The 15,786-nt window shown below is 55.1% G+C and overlaps 9 protein-coding genes across 9 annotated transcripts; 7 read left to right on the forward strand and 2 right to left on the reverse strand.

The window, feature by feature from the left end:
* Positions 1 to 162: 162 nt before the first annotated feature.
* On the forward strand, positions 163 to 1,038 carry GNI_160200 (hypothetical protein; the record flags this gene model as incomplete). Its single annotated transcript, XM_011136324.1, has 2 exons — positions 163 to 346; positions 437 to 1,038. The coding sequence occupies 2 exons, from the start codon at positions 163 to 165 to the stop codon at positions 1,036 to 1,038; spliced, it is 786 nt and encodes a 261-aa protein (XP_011134626.1).
* A 64-nt stretch (positions 1,039 to 1,102) lies between these two features.
* On the reverse strand, positions 1,103 to 1,666 carry GNI_160210 (putative pre-rRNA-processing protein; the record flags this gene model as incomplete). Its single annotated transcript, XM_011136325.1, has 1 exon — positions 1,103 to 1,666. The coding sequence occupies one exon, from the start codon at positions 1,664 to 1,666 to the stop codon at positions 1,103 to 1,105; it is 564 nt and encodes a 187-aa protein (XP_011134627.1).
* A 654-nt stretch (positions 1,667 to 2,320) lies between these two features.
* GNI_160220 (hypothetical protein) lies at positions 2,321 to 3,781 on the forward strand (the record flags this gene model as incomplete). Its single annotated transcript, XM_011136326.1, has 1 exon — positions 2,321 to 3,781. The coding sequence occupies one exon, from the start codon at positions 2,321 to 2,323 to the stop codon at positions 3,779 to 3,781; it is 1,461 nt and encodes a 486-aa protein (XP_011134628.1).
* Positions 3,782 to 3,942: 161 nt separating this feature from the next.
* GNI_160230 (hypothetical protein) lies at positions 3,943 to 4,377 on the forward strand (the record flags this gene model as incomplete). Its single annotated transcript, XM_011136327.1, has 1 exon — positions 3,943 to 4,377. The coding sequence occupies one exon, from the start codon at positions 3,943 to 3,945 to the stop codon at positions 4,375 to 4,377; it is 435 nt and encodes a 144-aa protein (XP_011134629.1).
* A 654-nt stretch (positions 4,378 to 5,031) lies between these two features.
* GNI_160240 (C2H2 type zinc-finger protein) lies at positions 5,032 to 5,832 on the forward strand (the record flags this gene model as incomplete). The annotated part of the gene is made up of 1 exon (XM_011136328.1): positions 5,032 to 5,832. One exon carries the CDS (start codon positions 5,032 to 5,034, stop codon positions 5,830 to 5,832), a length of 801 nt encoding a protein of 266 aa, XP_011134630.1.
* Positions 5,833 to 5,934: 102 nt separating this feature from the next.
* On the reverse strand, positions 5,935 to 8,409 carry GNI_160250 (hypothetical protein; the record flags this gene model as incomplete). The annotated part of the gene is made up of 3 exons (XM_011136329.1): positions 5,935 to 6,456; positions 6,540 to 7,298; positions 7,573 to 8,409. The coding sequence occupies 3 exons, from the start codon at positions 8,407 to 8,409 to the stop codon at positions 5,935 to 5,937; spliced, it is 2,118 nt and encodes a 705-aa protein (XP_011134631.1).
* A 26-nt stretch (positions 8,410 to 8,435) lies between these two features.
* On the forward strand, positions 8,436 to 10,493 carry GNI_160260 (hypothetical protein; the record flags this gene model as incomplete). The annotated part of the gene is made up of 2 exons (XM_011136330.1): positions 8,436 to 8,612; positions 8,988 to 10,493. The coding sequence occupies 2 exons, from the start codon at positions 8,436 to 8,438 to the stop codon at positions 10,491 to 10,493; spliced, it is 1,683 nt and encodes a 560-aa protein (XP_011134632.1).
* A 660-nt stretch (positions 10,494 to 11,153) lies between these two features.
* Positions 11,154 to 13,896, forward strand: GNI_160270 (major facilitator family transporter; the record flags this gene model as incomplete). The annotated part of the gene is made up of 2 exons (XM_011136331.1): positions 11,154 to 11,448; positions 11,675 to 13,896. 2 exons carry the CDS (start codon positions 11,154 to 11,156, stop codon positions 13,894 to 13,896), a joined length of 2,517 nt encoding a protein of 838 aa, XP_011134633.1.
* Positions 13,897 to 14,399: 503 nt separating this feature from the next.
* Positions 14,400 to 15,365, forward strand: GNI_160280 (proteasome subunit alpha type; the record flags this gene model as incomplete). Its single annotated transcript, XM_011136332.1, has 2 exons — positions 14,400 to 15,158; positions 15,234 to 15,365. 2 exons carry the CDS (start codon positions 14,400 to 14,402, stop codon positions 15,363 to 15,365), a joined length of 891 nt encoding a protein of 296 aa, XP_011134634.1.
* Positions 15,366 to 15,786: the final 421 nt, after the last annotated feature.

Consider the following 15,786-nt stretch of genomic DNA (forward strand, 5'->3'; position numbering starts at 1 on the left):
CGCACACACATCAAATGCACTTCATTCGCACAGCCCATGTACTACCGCAACTGCTGAGCTTGGCAAGGCACCGCCACTGCCCCCACAGCGCCGCTGCGGCCCTGGCTAGAAGTCTATACCCAACAGGCAGTGACCCGGGTCGTCAACGAAACATTACAGCAAATGTTTCCTAACGTTCTTACACTCTGGCAAGAGAAATCGGAAGACCCCGTCCTCCCCATAAGGACCCTGCCCTTCCGGACTATGGTTTACTGCGAAACACTGCGGAATGAATGCGACTTCTTATGCCAAATCTGCCAAGACATCCTTACCCCAACCATGCACCAAGGCGAATGGACTCTACAAGGTAAACTACTCCCAACATCATCCCAGTAGCAGACTCTACCTCCCCGGCTTGTAATACCCTCGTCCCCTGTTGTAATAAGTATATATTCAGATGTGGTTGTATGTCAATTGGCAGAAAACAGTGATGAGCTTGCCTTGATGAGCTCGACAACTACATCTATCACCGGTGGCTCAGGCGAGCTAGACTATATAGTAGCGGGACCAGCGAAGTCTGAGTTTCGGAGGCAGATTGGATCCAGCTACACTGCAGCGAGGAAGCGAACCAAAGATTCTGTCTTCCCTGAGAAGCTGAAGGGCTTTTTCGCTCGACTGATCAAAGCAGTAGACCGGGACACCGACTGCTTGCAGGCGATTGCATCTACGTTCGAACAAGAAGGCACTGAACCTTTCCGACTGCTCAGTCAATACGTAAAACGCGCAATAAACGTCATCCAACAAGAAGACCAAGGACAAGTCTCCGACGAGGACGACACACCAATGAGAGAAGAAGAACCCATATTCCAAACCTTGCTCACTGTCGCACTTTCACCGAATGACGCGCTGGCCGTTAGAAACAAATTTGGCCGTAATTACTTCCTATGTCACACTTCCTGTGCTGCAGTACAGTTGTCTTGCGCCGCATCACAGATGTCTTGCACCGAGCCGCAACTCGTGAACCCATTTTCAGCAAGTAACAATTCGTCGTCTGTATAGAATGTAAATTCCCCCGTAAATCCCCAGGTCGGAAATAGCGTGTGCACACACGTGTGCGCGTGCGTTACTCCGCGCCGTTTTTCAGCGCACGTTGGTCTTCACGGCGTTTCCGGGCTCTTAAAGCCCGTTTCTTGCCTTCTTTTTTCATGACGACCCTCTCAATGTAGTCTTGAGTGGACCGATTCCGTGAGGATATTTCGCTCTCTAATCGTTTCTTCTTGGTGAAAGCCTCCATAAACCGGTAACCTACCAAGTCCTGCCACTTGAACCGGTGCAGGTAGCGAATGTTCCATAGGGCACCAGAGAGCTTCTTATCGTTTATTGGTTGAGTATTTAAGAGTTCTGCACAAACCTTGGCGTTTTTCTTGTTCAGGAATTCCACCCAGCCATCTCGATACAATCCCGGTTTTTTCTCATTCGGTCTGAGGAAAACTCTTCCGATATCGCCCATCGACGAGAGTAAAGTCTCGACCTGCCAGGGTTTTATTCCGGCAGGCACCGAAGACAAGTAAATAACGCCCGTGCTCTTGGCCTTCTCTGTCACCTCCCCCTTCAGTTCTTCTGGGGTAAACTGAGGTTGTTGTGCCGCCCCCGGCTCCGAGTTACCCGGCAATTCTTCTTTTCCCATTTTTTTAGCCCGCATAGGTGGCATACCAATTCCAAACAAATCTTCGTCGAGCATTCAGATCACCTTCTGCATTTACCCATGTTCTGCCCGGATGCGGTTACAGCCGTCTGCTCAGCATCCACCCTGTTCCGACACGTCCGCGCCCGCTTCATATAGTGCTCAAACGCGCTGTCACTCACTCCGCGCTCCCACTAGTCCGTGCTCCCCCTAGTCCGTGCTCTCAGTGGAACCACCGATGGATTACCGCTAAGCTGAAGAACCTGCGCGCCATTGCCGCGCCGGTCTACCACGCCGTTGGTTTGCTTAAAAGGTCGACGATGCCCCTGTTGGGGGGTGCACTGCCCCTCCCTGCACCTGGACGAATTATTCCAAGAAAATGGATTGGGTTCTGAAGCAGTCGTTCAACCACTTCTTGAAGGCTTTCTGCGAACGTAAGTGCAAGCTCTATTGCGGATGAAGATGTCTGGCTATCCCAAATAGTTATCGCAGCGCGGCCCCAGATGGTTGTGAGCGGTGTCTTTAAGGCTGCTATGTTCCCCGAATTTTCTACGTCTGCCCTTGTTAAGCTCTGCCCTTGTTAATCCGGCCATCCTTACGACTGGTATCACGACTGTTATCACGACTGTTATTACGACTGTTATTACGGTCGTTACTATGCCGCTTCGGTTTCTCCCTCTGACCCGAGTTTTTGGGTCCGTACATTCCGATTCTGTACATTCCGATTCTTGCCTTCTGGTCGCAATATTCTGTTGTCATATACCTGTTCTTGTAGCGTTGGACGAGGACGGGATTCAGTTGTCGTTTGTGGACGGGTTGGTGGTGAAGGATTTGGTGGTACGTCCTGAGAGCATTAACCGGCTGTTGGCGGAGAACGACACGGACTTACGTGTAGTGGGTGGCCAGATAGGTTCGCTGAGCATGTCGTACACCGCGATGCCAGGCGTAGTGACGGTGCAATTGCAGGACGTGGACATCCGCGTGCAACCGAACGCGCTACGTACGATTGGGCGTACACTAAAGAATAAAATAACCGATCTTGTCACCGCTGTGCCTGAAGACCCACCCATGCGCGACTATCCCATGCCCTTCGACCCTCGGTGCGCACACCTCGACCAGTATCGCCGTGAACCAATGATGCCGCTACCCGTCTGTGGAGACGCGCGCTGCCGAAACCCCGTCTGCCAAAGACCCATGTTCATTCACCCCAACCACCACGCCGCTTACGCCTACGGCCCCCATCCCCAAGGACCCAGTCCCAATCTCCATGGACCCAGTCCACATCTCCATGGACCCAGTCCCAATCTCCATGGATCCAGTCCACATCTCCATGGACCCAGTCCCCATCCCCATGGAGCGCACGGCCCGGGTCCGCATTGCCCGAACCCGGCCATGGGGCTTGGCCCACACCGCTGCTTCCCGCAAGAGCCGTGCACCCACTACGGGGCCCTGCCCGGCCGACCTCGAAAAGCTTCGCCTGCGCTGTGCTGCAACGTAAACAGCGGCTACGAAGACCTGCACGAGGCGCCACCGCGCGCAGTCTTCTCTCCCCCGGCCCTCGCCTCCAGCCACGACCCGTACGGCCCTGGACCAAACCTCCGCGACCATCGGGACCACCACCAGGACCGCCGGCGGGACCTGCGATATGCCGAGGACTCGTCCTTTGGCCGCGAACGGGAGGACTACCGGCAAGGCGGTCATGGGTCGCGCAAACACCGCGTGCGGCACGGTCTCCAGCGCCGGGAACGCAGGTACACGCTCGAGCGTGAGCCGCTGAGGCCAGCCGTGACGCACCAAGTCGATTACGTCCAGGTGGACGATGCTCCCAATCAGACACACAGTCGTATAATGTCCCAACCGCTGCGCTACATGCCACCCTCGGCCATCACCGCGGTGCCCGCCACCACAACCTCCGCTACCACGACGTCCCCAACAGCCGCCGGTCCGACCACCCCCGTCGCCCGGACCACTTCCTTCGGTCCAACGACCACAACATTCGCTCCCGCAAGTCTCTCTAACTCTCAGCCCTCAACGCTGCTGTACGTGGAGCGACGTTCTCCCCGCTCCATAGACCCCCAACCGCCCGTGCCGCCGCCTCCGGGGTCGCTGGTGCAATAAGATGACCGACTGGATTCAGCCAGCTGGGTAAGGCGACTGGGTGGGTAGGACGATCGGTGGGGTCGGTGGTAGAGCACTCGTACTGGGGGCGAGTGCTCGGTGGTTGAGCGCCCGTACTGGGGGACGAGTTTCTTAGTCAGCAGCGGTGGTTTTTTGACCGAATGTTGTTGACCAAGCCGAGTCCCATTTTGTGCCAGGCACCCCGTCCGCAGCTGAGGGGTCAGACCGCTCACAGTTCGAGTCTACAATGTCGTGAACCACATCCAGATCGCGCACCCCGCGAATTTACGGCTGCGGTTCGCTCATGTTGTCATGTACCGGAGAGCCTGGAGTGGAAGCGGTCTAAGTACCGCTTGACGCACATGGGCATTAAGGAAGTGGACGAGTTAATGGAGCAGTTCCTGGCGGCCCTCAAGAGCCTGATCGCCGATGAATCTACTCGCGACCGTGTGAGTGTCTACATGACCCAACTAGCGGAGACGGAAACCCAGACCATCTGGGGCGTTTTGTTTAATCAAGAGCCAGTGACCGACCCAGCCCTGCTGGAGAACCCCTTTTTTAAAACGCTAGTAGAATATATCCGAAGACCCCAATAGCTGCCCCGGCTATGTTTGCCGTACGAAACACCTGCACAGACGTAGTTGCGCGGATGCACTTGCACGGACCCAGTTATTCCTCCAACACACACGCGCGGTTGCACACCGGCGCGCACGTGTGCAGTACGCCGTGTGAGCACATCGTATGTGCAGCACACCACGTATGTAGCAGAAGCGTGCGCACATAGTGTAGTATTCCGGCCCTTACACCAGCCCACCACACACAAACCGGCCCCACCAGCCAGCCCGGCCCCATTCTGGCCAATTCCGGCAGTGTGTGCTTGCGTCCAGCACTTCGCGCATTGTTCCGGTAGTATGTTGTTCTGATAGTGTGTTCCTTGTTGTCTGCAGTTCGAGAGCCGGGAGGTGCAAGCACAGCACCTGAGGACAGACTGCCATTCGTACAATCTAAAGCGGCGCATCGCTGACTTGGATCCGGTATCGGAGGCGGAATTCGCAGAGATCTGCAAACACGAGCACGCACGGTCTGTAGCGCACAGACGGCCAGTGTCTGCAGCATCGTCCGAAAGCGGTCTAGCCGAGGAGGCCCGGGTGGTGCCGAATAGTTGTCCTAGAGTGAAGCAGAGTCCGATTCCGTATAGCAGTAGCATGTGTTTGTTTGACAAGACGGTTGCAAGCAGTTACCTTGGAGTAATGGAGTATATGAAGACGCGATTTTCGTTTCGATATCCGGAAGAGGCGTATTGCTTCGACGGTGAGGGATTTTTGCGCCTTCTTGGTTCCAAAGTCTATAGTTCCTTTACCTGTTTGTATTGCGGTAAGGAGTTTTATAGTTTGAACGGTGTGCAAACGCACATGGCAAATGCGGGACATCAGAGAGTCGGTATGCTGTACGAGGAACAACTGCTGGAGTATGCGCCGTACTACGATTACACCACTAGCTTCAGGGAAATCAAACTGCCCCCTCATGTCCTTACAGAACTGGAATTGATGCTGAACGAACAGGAGTGGGAACTTATCGACGATGTTCTGCTCAACGACGACGATTGGGACACTCCCCACGCGCCCTCAACCCCCGTGGACGCTCCTTCTTCTTCTTCTTCTTTAGAACCGCATAACAAGACTTCCAAAAATTCAAGTGCTCTTCTGAGACAATATGCTCCCAAAATACTGCCCAATGGAGACCTCCACATTACTCTTACTGGCAATCAGCTTGCCAACAAAAGAAGACTGGGCCATAAGCCATACCGATTCGCTGGCACCACCATCTCTCCCAAACCGCCTGCCAAGGTCTTCAAAATTACTAACCATGAAGCACAACCACTCACAAAAGAACAGCACAGAGCTGCCAAACGCTACCTAATGCATGCGGTCAACAGGAGGCGTAAAGAGCTCGGGTTAGCACACACCTCGCACACACTGCTTGATCGACATACCTGCGTGGCACCTCCTCCTCCTCCTCGGCCTAAAAAAATGGTTGCTTGTTCAGCCTAAGCCTCAAGCGAGTAAACTGCCATCGCAGCATGAGGTGTGCTCAATTCTAATATCAATTCTAATAGCAGCCATGACCAATATTAATTCCGACACCCGACCTATCTAAGATGTAATGATATCTAGTGGAACGGGTGACGGGGCAGGCGGTTCTTCCAATGCGTGTTCGTTCCCCGAGTGTTCAATGTTCTGCCCGTCTGTTATGTACGTCTCTGCGATGACACCCCCTGCTCGAAACGGGTCTCCTCTTCCTTGAACTGAATCCCCTCTTTGAGGTGAATCCCCTTTTTGAGGTAAATCCCCTCTTTGAGGTGAATTCCCTCTTTTAGGTGGATTTCCTCCTTGAGGGGAGCCTTCCTGAGGGGATCCTTCTTGAAAGGAGTTTCTTGGTTGCTTCGCCATCTGAGGTGTCGTGGCTCGCTCTTGTTCTTGGGCTGCGGCCTCTGCCATCTGCTTGAGCTTCTGGACCGCCGGCGTGACCACCGAGGAGGCTCCCACCAACAGCTGCTGCCACGTCTTGCTCAGTTTATCCTTGCCATCCTCCAGCTGTTTCTGGATGTCCGAAATTGCCTTATGCAAACTTATAGGCGGAGAGTCATTCGTTAGCCGATAGTACATATCTCGTATCTAACAGGCACATGTTGTGGCGACAGGGTATATGTACGGACAGGGTCGGACAGAGGGGTAGTGTGCGCGGGGACGTGCCTTACGTTTTCAATGTCGACGTTGGCGATCCACAGTTTCCGCGCCCAGACTTTAATCACGGGTTCTCCATTCACGTTTTCTGTAACTTCGCCACGCTGCAGTTGCGCGTCCAGGTCGTGTTTGACTTCTTGCAGCAGCGTCCGCGTGGTCACCAGAAGGTGCTTCATTTGTTTGTACTCCATCTGGAAATCATTCTCCTCTTCGAACAGCCGCGACAACTCATCCGCAAACCCTGGCGACGCCGAGCCACTCTGTGTGGCGCTCTCCGCAGAACGATCGGTCTGGCCCGCACCACGCGTAGCAAGTGCGGGATAGTCGATTTCTTCCACTTTCCCCTCCATCGCCTCCAGCATCTGCGAAAGCGAGTTGTACCGCTGCACTGCCGCAGCCCGGGTGACCAGGTCCTGAGGAACAATCATCGCCAGGTCCGCGGTCGTGACCGGCGGTAACGCGTCTGGCCGGCTCTGGAAGTCATTACGCTCCACCATCGTCCGAAACCGACGACTGTGACTCAACAACTGCATCTTGTTCATCCGCATGCCTTTCAAGTGCGCAGCCAACGCCTTCAATCCCGTCACCCACACGTCAAATTCATTCTCGTCTACAAGACCACAGTCCAAACCCGGCCCCCCTTGGTAACCAGTCAGTTTCTGGCACGAGTGAGTAAGATGCCCGTAGTGCTTACTTTTGGCGCAGAGTTGCTCTTGTCCTTTCTTTGTTACAACGCCGAAAGCCAAGGGCTTGAACACTTCCGGCAGTGTCGGCTGCGACGAGACCACAATCTCGGTAACATCTGACAAGTCCACTAGAGGAAGAAACACGTGTGGGTCAGCAGATGGGTTAACACAAAGGGAAGGAATAACACACGTGCATTGTAAGGAAACGTGTAGAAGACGTACGTGTTGTGTCGGCGCTGCATTTCTTTCCGGAGTACCATATTAGTCGACGCAGGTCTCCGGAGAGTTGGAAGAAGCGTAGGTGTCTGTCTTCTAAACTAGTGGTCCGTAGTAGGTTGGTTCCCAGTCTCATTTTGCGTACAGCTCGTGTCGCCTCTACATGTCGGAGTGGTGGGATTTCCACCAGGAGTCGTCGGTAGCGGTGTCCGGTAATGACGGAGAGTTCGTCTCGTTGTCGTGCCGGTTGCAGTAGGTAGAGCTGTCCGTTGACGAGGCTGTGACCGAAGTCCTCAAATTCGAGTCGACGGCCACGAAGGTACCAGCTCATTTCGGGACCATACTGCACGTGAAGTAGTTGACCACCAAGCCGGGCCTCACCTTTTTCTCGCAACTCTTTCAATTGCTGGTCGTCACGAAGTCTCCGCAACTCGAGCAACTCGATGCCCGAATCAAGCATGCAATCACAGGCGCACAACACCGCCTGTTGCACATCTTGCGGCGCCGTGTCACCGAACCAACTCACCACTGAACATTCGCCGTTGTGTAAAATGAAAATGGACACCTTCTCCTGTGCCTCCAGACTGCAAGAGGCCATTGCCGGAGTCGCGCGGTACGTCTGCGACTCCGGGTAATCCTTCAGCCGGGGAATTTCGCCGAACCGATCAGTCTCTTTATCCGTCGCCTCTTCAAAACCGTCATGAAGCATTCCACTTCCGGAGGACCCGCCGCCTCTGGAGGAAGCGCCCCCCATGGGGGAAGCACTGCTGGGCGAGACAGGGTTTCCTACATCTCCTGAGGGAATCTCCAGCACCATCTCACTCTGTACCGGCTTGTTACTTTGCAATAGCCAGTCCAAGTCCAAGTTGTTCGATCCGTCATCCGGTACAACCCGGCTACCCGTCGTCACCGGACTGGGCGACGACTCGCAGAGGTCATCATCGTCATCCAACAGGTCGCGTCTGGTGACCTCCACGTCCATGAAGTGTGCGAGAATTTTATTGCCGGATGTCGGCGGAAGAAAACACCTATTTTTCGTCTATGTCCTCGAGCGCCCTTACCGATCTGAGTTCGTACTCAGTCGACTCCAGCTCGTCTGCCTCGGAGTCCGACAAACGCTATAGAAGTCCAAACATCGCTTCCAGGAGAAAAGGTAATACACATACCTTCATGGTCGCGACCAGGGTCCTAAGTTCCAATGGTCGATCCACCGCCCATGGTCGTCGACACGGGGCACTACTTTGGACGGGGCACTACTTTGGACGGGGCACTACTTTGGACGGGGCACTACTTTGGACGGGGCACTACTTTGGACGGACGCCTTTTATGAAGGGAGACAGCGGTCTCCCGACACAGCCGTCTGCTTATTTGACCCCGATCGTGGTGACAATCTTATCTTAGCAATTAGGGAGGAGAAACAGAGAAAGACAAGTGACTCGACAATATCTTTGGGGTTCCAGCCGAAGCAGGTAAGCAGCCGGCCGTCGCGCTTGTGTGCACAACCACACACGTGTGTGAACACGTGTGTAAACACGTGTGCAAAAGGTGTGAGATGTTTAGGTTAGTCCATCGACGTATGAGGCGTCTCCGGTGCGAAAGGCGCCTCAGTATGCGCGAGCGAATCAAGACCTTTCTGTGGACGAGTCAGAGAACATGGAGTTGATGAATTATGTACATGATTATGAAGGTTCACGGTTAGCGGTGTATGTACCTGTTGAGCCGGTAACAGAACAGGTCTGGTTCCCGGAGCGTCGGGCACGGTACATTAGTTTGGCGAGCGAAAGCGAAAGTTACCACGAAATGGTGCGTGCGCCGAGTGAGTCGATGGCTTCAGTGCAGCCGTCTATGGAGTATCCGCAGAGCGACAGTAGCGAGAGTTTGCCGCCACCAGTGGTGTTTCCGCGTGAGCCTGAGCCTGAGATTCCGCCTAGTGAGTCGAGTTCGTCCTCCTCCAGTTCGGAGGACGTGGAAATTCCCGAATGGTTGGTGACTGCTGCAAATGCTGAAATGATTGATCCCAATGTGATGAAACCGTTTTTGAGGGAGGGCGGTTTCGAAGCTAAGAGTATGACCACGCTGTTGAAGGCGAATAAGCGGGACCTGGAGACCTTCCCGGTCCGTGTGACTGTGAGTCCGAAGGCTCCCGTTTTCCGGGTGGAAAATATACAAGACAACAAGTGTCGCCTGATGCTGCCGGACCCGGTGGTGGAACCGCACGTGGATAGTGGTTTGATAGGAAAGGCGTTCGCGGAATACGGCCTCTCAACAAGCTTGCAGAGCGAGTTGGAGGAAAACGCGGGCACAATGTGCTCGTTCCACAACCTGCGACTACCAGCATGGTTCAGAACGCAATCCCGTGAAGAGGCGGGAACGCTACAACGAGCGGTCTTGGTGGTACGACGTGCACTGAGCTCGGAGCACGCCAGTGCACGCCAAAACTTTTCACTCGCAACGTACATTCGGCCCGACGTGTTGCCACCTCCAAGCGTAATGAATGGAAGACGCCGTGCGAAATGTTTAGCGAGCCTACCCGACTTCGAGCGTCGTCAAGACAAGTACAGCAAAATACTGGATGACGCTTCACACAGACTTGTAACTTCTCGCGCTGTCGCTCGTTTCTGGAAGACGGAAGTCCTCCTCTGGGTCACATTCTGGTCTACAGCGAAAATGGTCTGGAAACGGAAGCATTTACGTCTCTGGCTCCACCCGTACGGTCCTGACCTGATCATCAGTGATAAGGATGGTGGTGTTATGCGTACTGTCATTGACTATTCCAATTACTCTCAACGAATTTTCGCTTCTTCAGACAGCGTCGTCCCCGTTGAAGTATCTGTACTCAACGGTGATGCAATCAAAATGACCTACCTCGACTCATTCGATCAACCAGATAAACACGTTTGGATCGCCTTCCCTGACGCTGCAGGCATCAAAGATTTCCAACAAGCAGTAGCAACTGTCGCCTTCATCAAAGACAGGAGAAAACGGGTCTCGGACGAAAACCTCGCTCAACGCTCTGACTACGGCCTCTTTAACACCACTACACACCAAACCAGGTTCTCCCAATAGTTAGGACGTGCGTCCCATATTCACCTGGTTGTAATGACCTGGAGCATAACAACCAGGTCTCCACACCCAGGTCCGTAGACCCCCAATCGTAGACCCTGATCCATAGACCCTGATCCATAGACCCTGGTCCATGGACCCTGGTTCATAGACCCTGGTTCATAGACCCTGGTCCTAGGTCTATAGAGAGCTAGGTCTCTGGACCTAAGTCTATGGACCAATCTCATTCAAATCCAAGCCATTGAGTCCAAGCCGTTGAGTCCAAGCCGTTAAATCCAATTGATTTAAATGCAGGTGTGGTTGTCGCTGCTTGTTGGCGAGTTTTAGCGCGCGAGCCGCGTTCGATTTTGTTTGCACACATACCTACCTGCCTGCTTCCCTGCCTATCTCCCTCAAATCCCATATCACCACTGCTCCACGGCGCCAAGATGTGGCGGGCTGCTGTACCGATTTTTCGTCAGAGACCCCCCAAGTCCGAACCACGTCACCGCACACCCCTCAGCTCAGCTCAGCTCAGCTCAGCTTTGCGCCCCGCCGGAGCTCCATGACAGGAGTCCCTCTCATCCACCCAACTTGGATCCGTCTTCTCCTCCTGGGGTGATCCACCTTCACCGTAAAATCTTTTGGGCGGTGTAGAACTAACTAAATTGGTGCCGAGCAAGTATGCTTGCTGGCTTCCTCTTCCACAACATACGGTGGGTGTCCGGTCTGTTTCTGTTGGTGGACTTCCTCATCTACTTCGACCGCGGCGTCCTTCCGGGACTCCACCAGGAAGTTATCAATAGCCTACTGAAGCACGAGACCTACCACCGGAATCCGGAACTCTTCTTCGGCGTGCTACAATCCATCTTCATTGCCGGCCTCGCCCTCTCCGCACCTGTCCTCAGCCACCTGTCCATCCGCACTGAACGAGTGCTACAATTCGTCGCTGGTGGTCTCATTGTTTGGGTCGTCTCCAGTAAGCGCCACCCGACTACGGGCCCCCCCCACCGGTTCGGGAACGACCACTTCCCCCCCTTCGGGCACGACCACCTCCCCCCCTTCGAGCACGCCCACCTCCCCCCCTTCGGCACGATCACCTCCCCTCCTTCGCGCACGCCCACCTCCCCCCCTTCGGCACGATCACCTCCCCTCCTTCGCGCAAGATCACCTCCCCCCCTCCCCACTACCACCATCTGTTGCAGTGTACGGCTGTTTTATCGCCGGTCACATGGGCGCTTTGAACTTGCTATTTTTCTTCCGCGGTTTGTCTGGTGTGGGCGAGGCGGCCTTTGCCACGTTGTTGACGCCGGTGCTGGTGGACGCGCAGCCCCCGGCGTCGAAGGGCGTGTTCCTGGGCATCTTCTACGCGTTGATGCCTCTGGGTGTGAGTTGTGGGTACGTCCTGAGTTCGGCCCTCCCGCTCATCGGACTTTCGTTTCCCTCAGCCTTCCTCTTCATCGCTGTCCTCGCCATGGCGCCCGTCGCAGCCGCCTTGGAGATAAGCAAACTCCCCGCCGCTCATGGTGCCTCACCGTGGAAGGTCAAAGCTGATGTTTCCAAGGCAGCCCCCACTTGGCAAGTCGCTCTACCCAAGTCACCCCCTGCTTGGCCCTCGCCACGTCTCGACCAATCCCCCAGACTAGACCGCGTCTACAATGCACTAGGCACGCAAAGGCTCTCAGCCACCCAAGTCGCAACCAGACGGCCTAACCAAACTCATTCTGGCCACTCCGGGCAGTCCCCCGGACAGTCCCATTCCGGGCACTCGATGAGTAATGGTCCGGCAATGAGCAGCAATGGCTCAATTCAAAATGACGCGCCACCCAACGACGTAGAACAAGACATAAGGGCCAGCGACCTCCGATCTAACGGCTTGCGGTCTGGCGGCTTGCGCTCGAGGCAGGACAGCCCACAAGCCCGTGGAAGTACTGCGCACGAACGCAGCCGGAGTGGAGGGGCCCGGGACTTGGGACTTCTGCTGGCAGCTGAACATCGCCGCACTAGAACCAACCCCGGCCGGGGGTCAGGCGACCCTGTGGCGAGGACCACCAGCTACGCCGAAGCGGACCTTCCTTGGGTACCCGACCTTTCTTCGGGTCAAGACCTCCCTGGGCGAGTGGCGTTACAAGAAAGTTTAGACGTGAATTCAACGGACGCGAATTCGACGGAATTCGCAGCCAGCTGGCGTCCGGGAGACGAGGGTGTGCGTGCATCCTGGAAGGATTCTTGCGAGCGACTGGCGGATGAGAAGACGGCCGTGGCCTTGACGGCGCGGCTGTGTGATGATGAGGAGGAGCTGGATTCTGTCGTTGGTCCTGTAACGAGCGGTTCCCCCAAATCTGCTCGGATGAACTACTGGTTATTTGGCTGCATTTTGGTTGCGGGTGCGGCACAGGCAGCGGTAACTGCGACTCTCTCAGCTTTCGGGACCTCCTTCTTAACGGCACTGGAGATCTTCTCCACAGAACTCAAGGCGGCTTCGGCCATGGGTGGAGTGGCCGTACTGGTGGGCTCGGTGGGAACCTTAGCAGGAGGCTACGTGTGTCAGCTCGTCTTGGACTTCCATCGGCGGACCAGTGCGGTCCAACTAATCTGTTCCCCGGCCCTGGAGTCACCGGACGGGGGACAGACTCAGCGGTCGCCAAACCGGAGGTCGCCGAACCGGAGGTCGCCGAATCGTACAGGGTGTGTATCTCCCTGTGAAGTCTCTCACTGTGCTGTCCCTTCCCGGCCGGTGAGTGCTCGTGCTCATGCTCATGCTCATGACCGTGCTAATGACCGTGCTCGTGCTCGGGCCGAATCGGCAGCAGTGGAGGAGTTGGTCCGGCAGCAGACGCCGTTTGCGTGTACGGCGATCATTAGTGCGTTTGGGTTCTTTGGTTGTGTGGTTAGTCTGACGTCGCCTTGGTTCCTTTACAGCGACCGCGCGGACTTGGCTATGTTGACTTTGGCAGGTGGGTTACTGGTGGTGTGTATGGTTCAGTCATCGCTCAACTTGGGTGTGATGAGCGCCTGCGCGGAGAAGGAACGTTCGTTTGGCTTAGGACTATACACGCTTGGTATCCACCTTATCGGAGACGTGCCCGGCCCCATCCTCATCGGCTTCCTCAAAGACCGCTGGGCACCCGGCTGTGTCAACCCCACACTTACTAGGATGATCTGCCGCCACGAACGTAACAATCTTATCAAACTTATCGCCTTCCTCCTCTCCTGGACCAATCTCATCTGGATCGGCGGCCTCCTCGGCCTCGCTGCAGCCCAAAGAGACACTACACCACAATGCGATGCAATCCAAGGCGGCATCACACACGTGTGCTCTAAAACCGATGAACGCTCACTCCACCATGCCAGGAACAGCTGGAGCGCCGCCAGCCGTCGACTCAAGACCAGACCGTCTTCCATCATCATCAACGTCAACAACTGACTGCTCTACGCGCACACACTCTCTACGCGCACACACTCTCTACGCGCACACACTCTCTACGCGCACACACTCTCTACGCGCACACACTCTCTACGCGCACACACTCTCTACGCGCACACATTCCGAAATGAATGGTAATATCAGAAATGAACAATGACCGACTGCACCGTATTGCACAATGACTCTACTGCGGCCAACATATCAACGACGGCCACTTGGTGCCAATGATCGGTACTTTACAATGATCGGATTCAAATACTATTTAGCGAATGGTTTGTATTTAGCAATATTTAGCAAGGATCAGGGCTGGTGGCTGTTTCCATCTCGGATGGTGCATTCCCTAGAACCTGGCACACCACCATTATTTATTTAACTTAGGTCTATAGAACTTTAGATAGCTGCTTGCAATTAACTCTTAATTCGGCATGTTCATTCTGCCGTTAATTCTGCGTGGAGGTTTTGGTTGTGGTATTCTAACTTTGGCTTTTGATTTTGTAAAAAAAATGGCGTCTGGGTACGACTTGTCTGTGTCGACGTTCAGCCCGGATGGGAAAGTGTTTCAAGTGGAGTATGCGTGTAAGGCGGTTGGTAACGGTGCCTTGTCGGTTGCGGGTATATTTAAGGACGGTGTAGTGCTAGGTTCGGAGAATTGGGTGCTCTCCCCATTGGCGGCACCGCGGACGAGGTTATTTAAACTGGCTGCACACGCGTGTGCAATCGTTACGGGGTCGCTTCCGGACGGCAAAAACTTAATTGACCATTGTCGTGAGGAGTGCGCACAATACCAACGGGTCTGGGGTGTCCCGATCCCAGGCAGTATCCTTGCCGACAGAGTTGGTGTCTACGTCCACGGCTTTACTGCTGTCTGGTCCACGCGGCCTGTCGGTGCCTCCTTAATGATCGCCGTACACGAACAACGGCAACGCCAACCGTTCGTCGGTGCAGGCGCGGCCGTCATGGCCACCACCGACAAGGCTGTCGACCAACACGGAATACTCGCCAAGGAACCTGAACAAGCTGACTGGTGTCTCTGGCTTATCGACCCCACCGGTGCCGCCTATAAATATAGAGGCAACTGCCAGGGCAAAGGCGCCGCCGGAGCGAAGACCGACCTCGAAAACATAGACATGCCCAACATGACTGTCCGCCAGGGCGTCCAAGAATTCGCTAAACTCTTACATAAACACCACGAAGATGTACGCCTCCCAATCCCCTCCTCTCCCCTCGCCGTTCACGAGTACATGTTGTACGGTCTGTGTGTGGTACGGTGCATCGTGATACATACGATCTGTGTGTTTGATCTGTGTTCTGTGTGTGGTACGATGTGTGTGTTGTAGAACTCGCGAGAGAAGTCGATGGTTCTGGAAATGATGGTGCTGCAGGACGGGAAGCCCGCTCGGGTGGAGACTAGCCAGTTGGCGGAGGCGGAGGCGGCGGCCAAGGCCTGGTTAGCGGAGGAGGCTGCCTAGGCTGTTCGGGCTCTCTAGGCTGTTCGGGCTCTCTAGGCTGTTCGGGCTGCCTAGGCTTCGGGCTGCCGGAAGTTCGGGTTGCCTTGAGTTCGGGCGCACTTTTTGGGCTGTTTTAAACCGATGAAATAATGGCCTTGCCTGGAACTCTTTCCGCAGCCGAGTGGTCCCCTTCTACGAGCTCGACTGTTACCACCGGCTCCTGGCACAAGAAGTACGTCAAAAACGTGACCAAGGGCGTTTCCTCACTCATTTGGGGACACAAGAACAGTACTTCCGCGGACGAAGACGAAGACCGACCACTTGCGCGGCGAAAAGTCTCGAACCCTTCCCAACCAATGATCAATTGGGTACACATAACGTACCCCGCCCATGACGTAAACATCCCCCTCCCCTCCCCTCCCCTCCCTCTTCCGGACTCCTC

This window comes from Gregarina niphandrodes (assembly GCF_000223845.1).
Source record: "Gregarina niphandrodes unplaced genomic scaffold scaffold00048, whole genome shotgun sequence".
In the NCBI taxonomy this organism is placed as follows: domain Eukaryota; phylum Apicomplexa; class Conoidasida; order Eugregarinorida; family Gregarinidae; genus Gregarina; species Gregarina niphandrodes.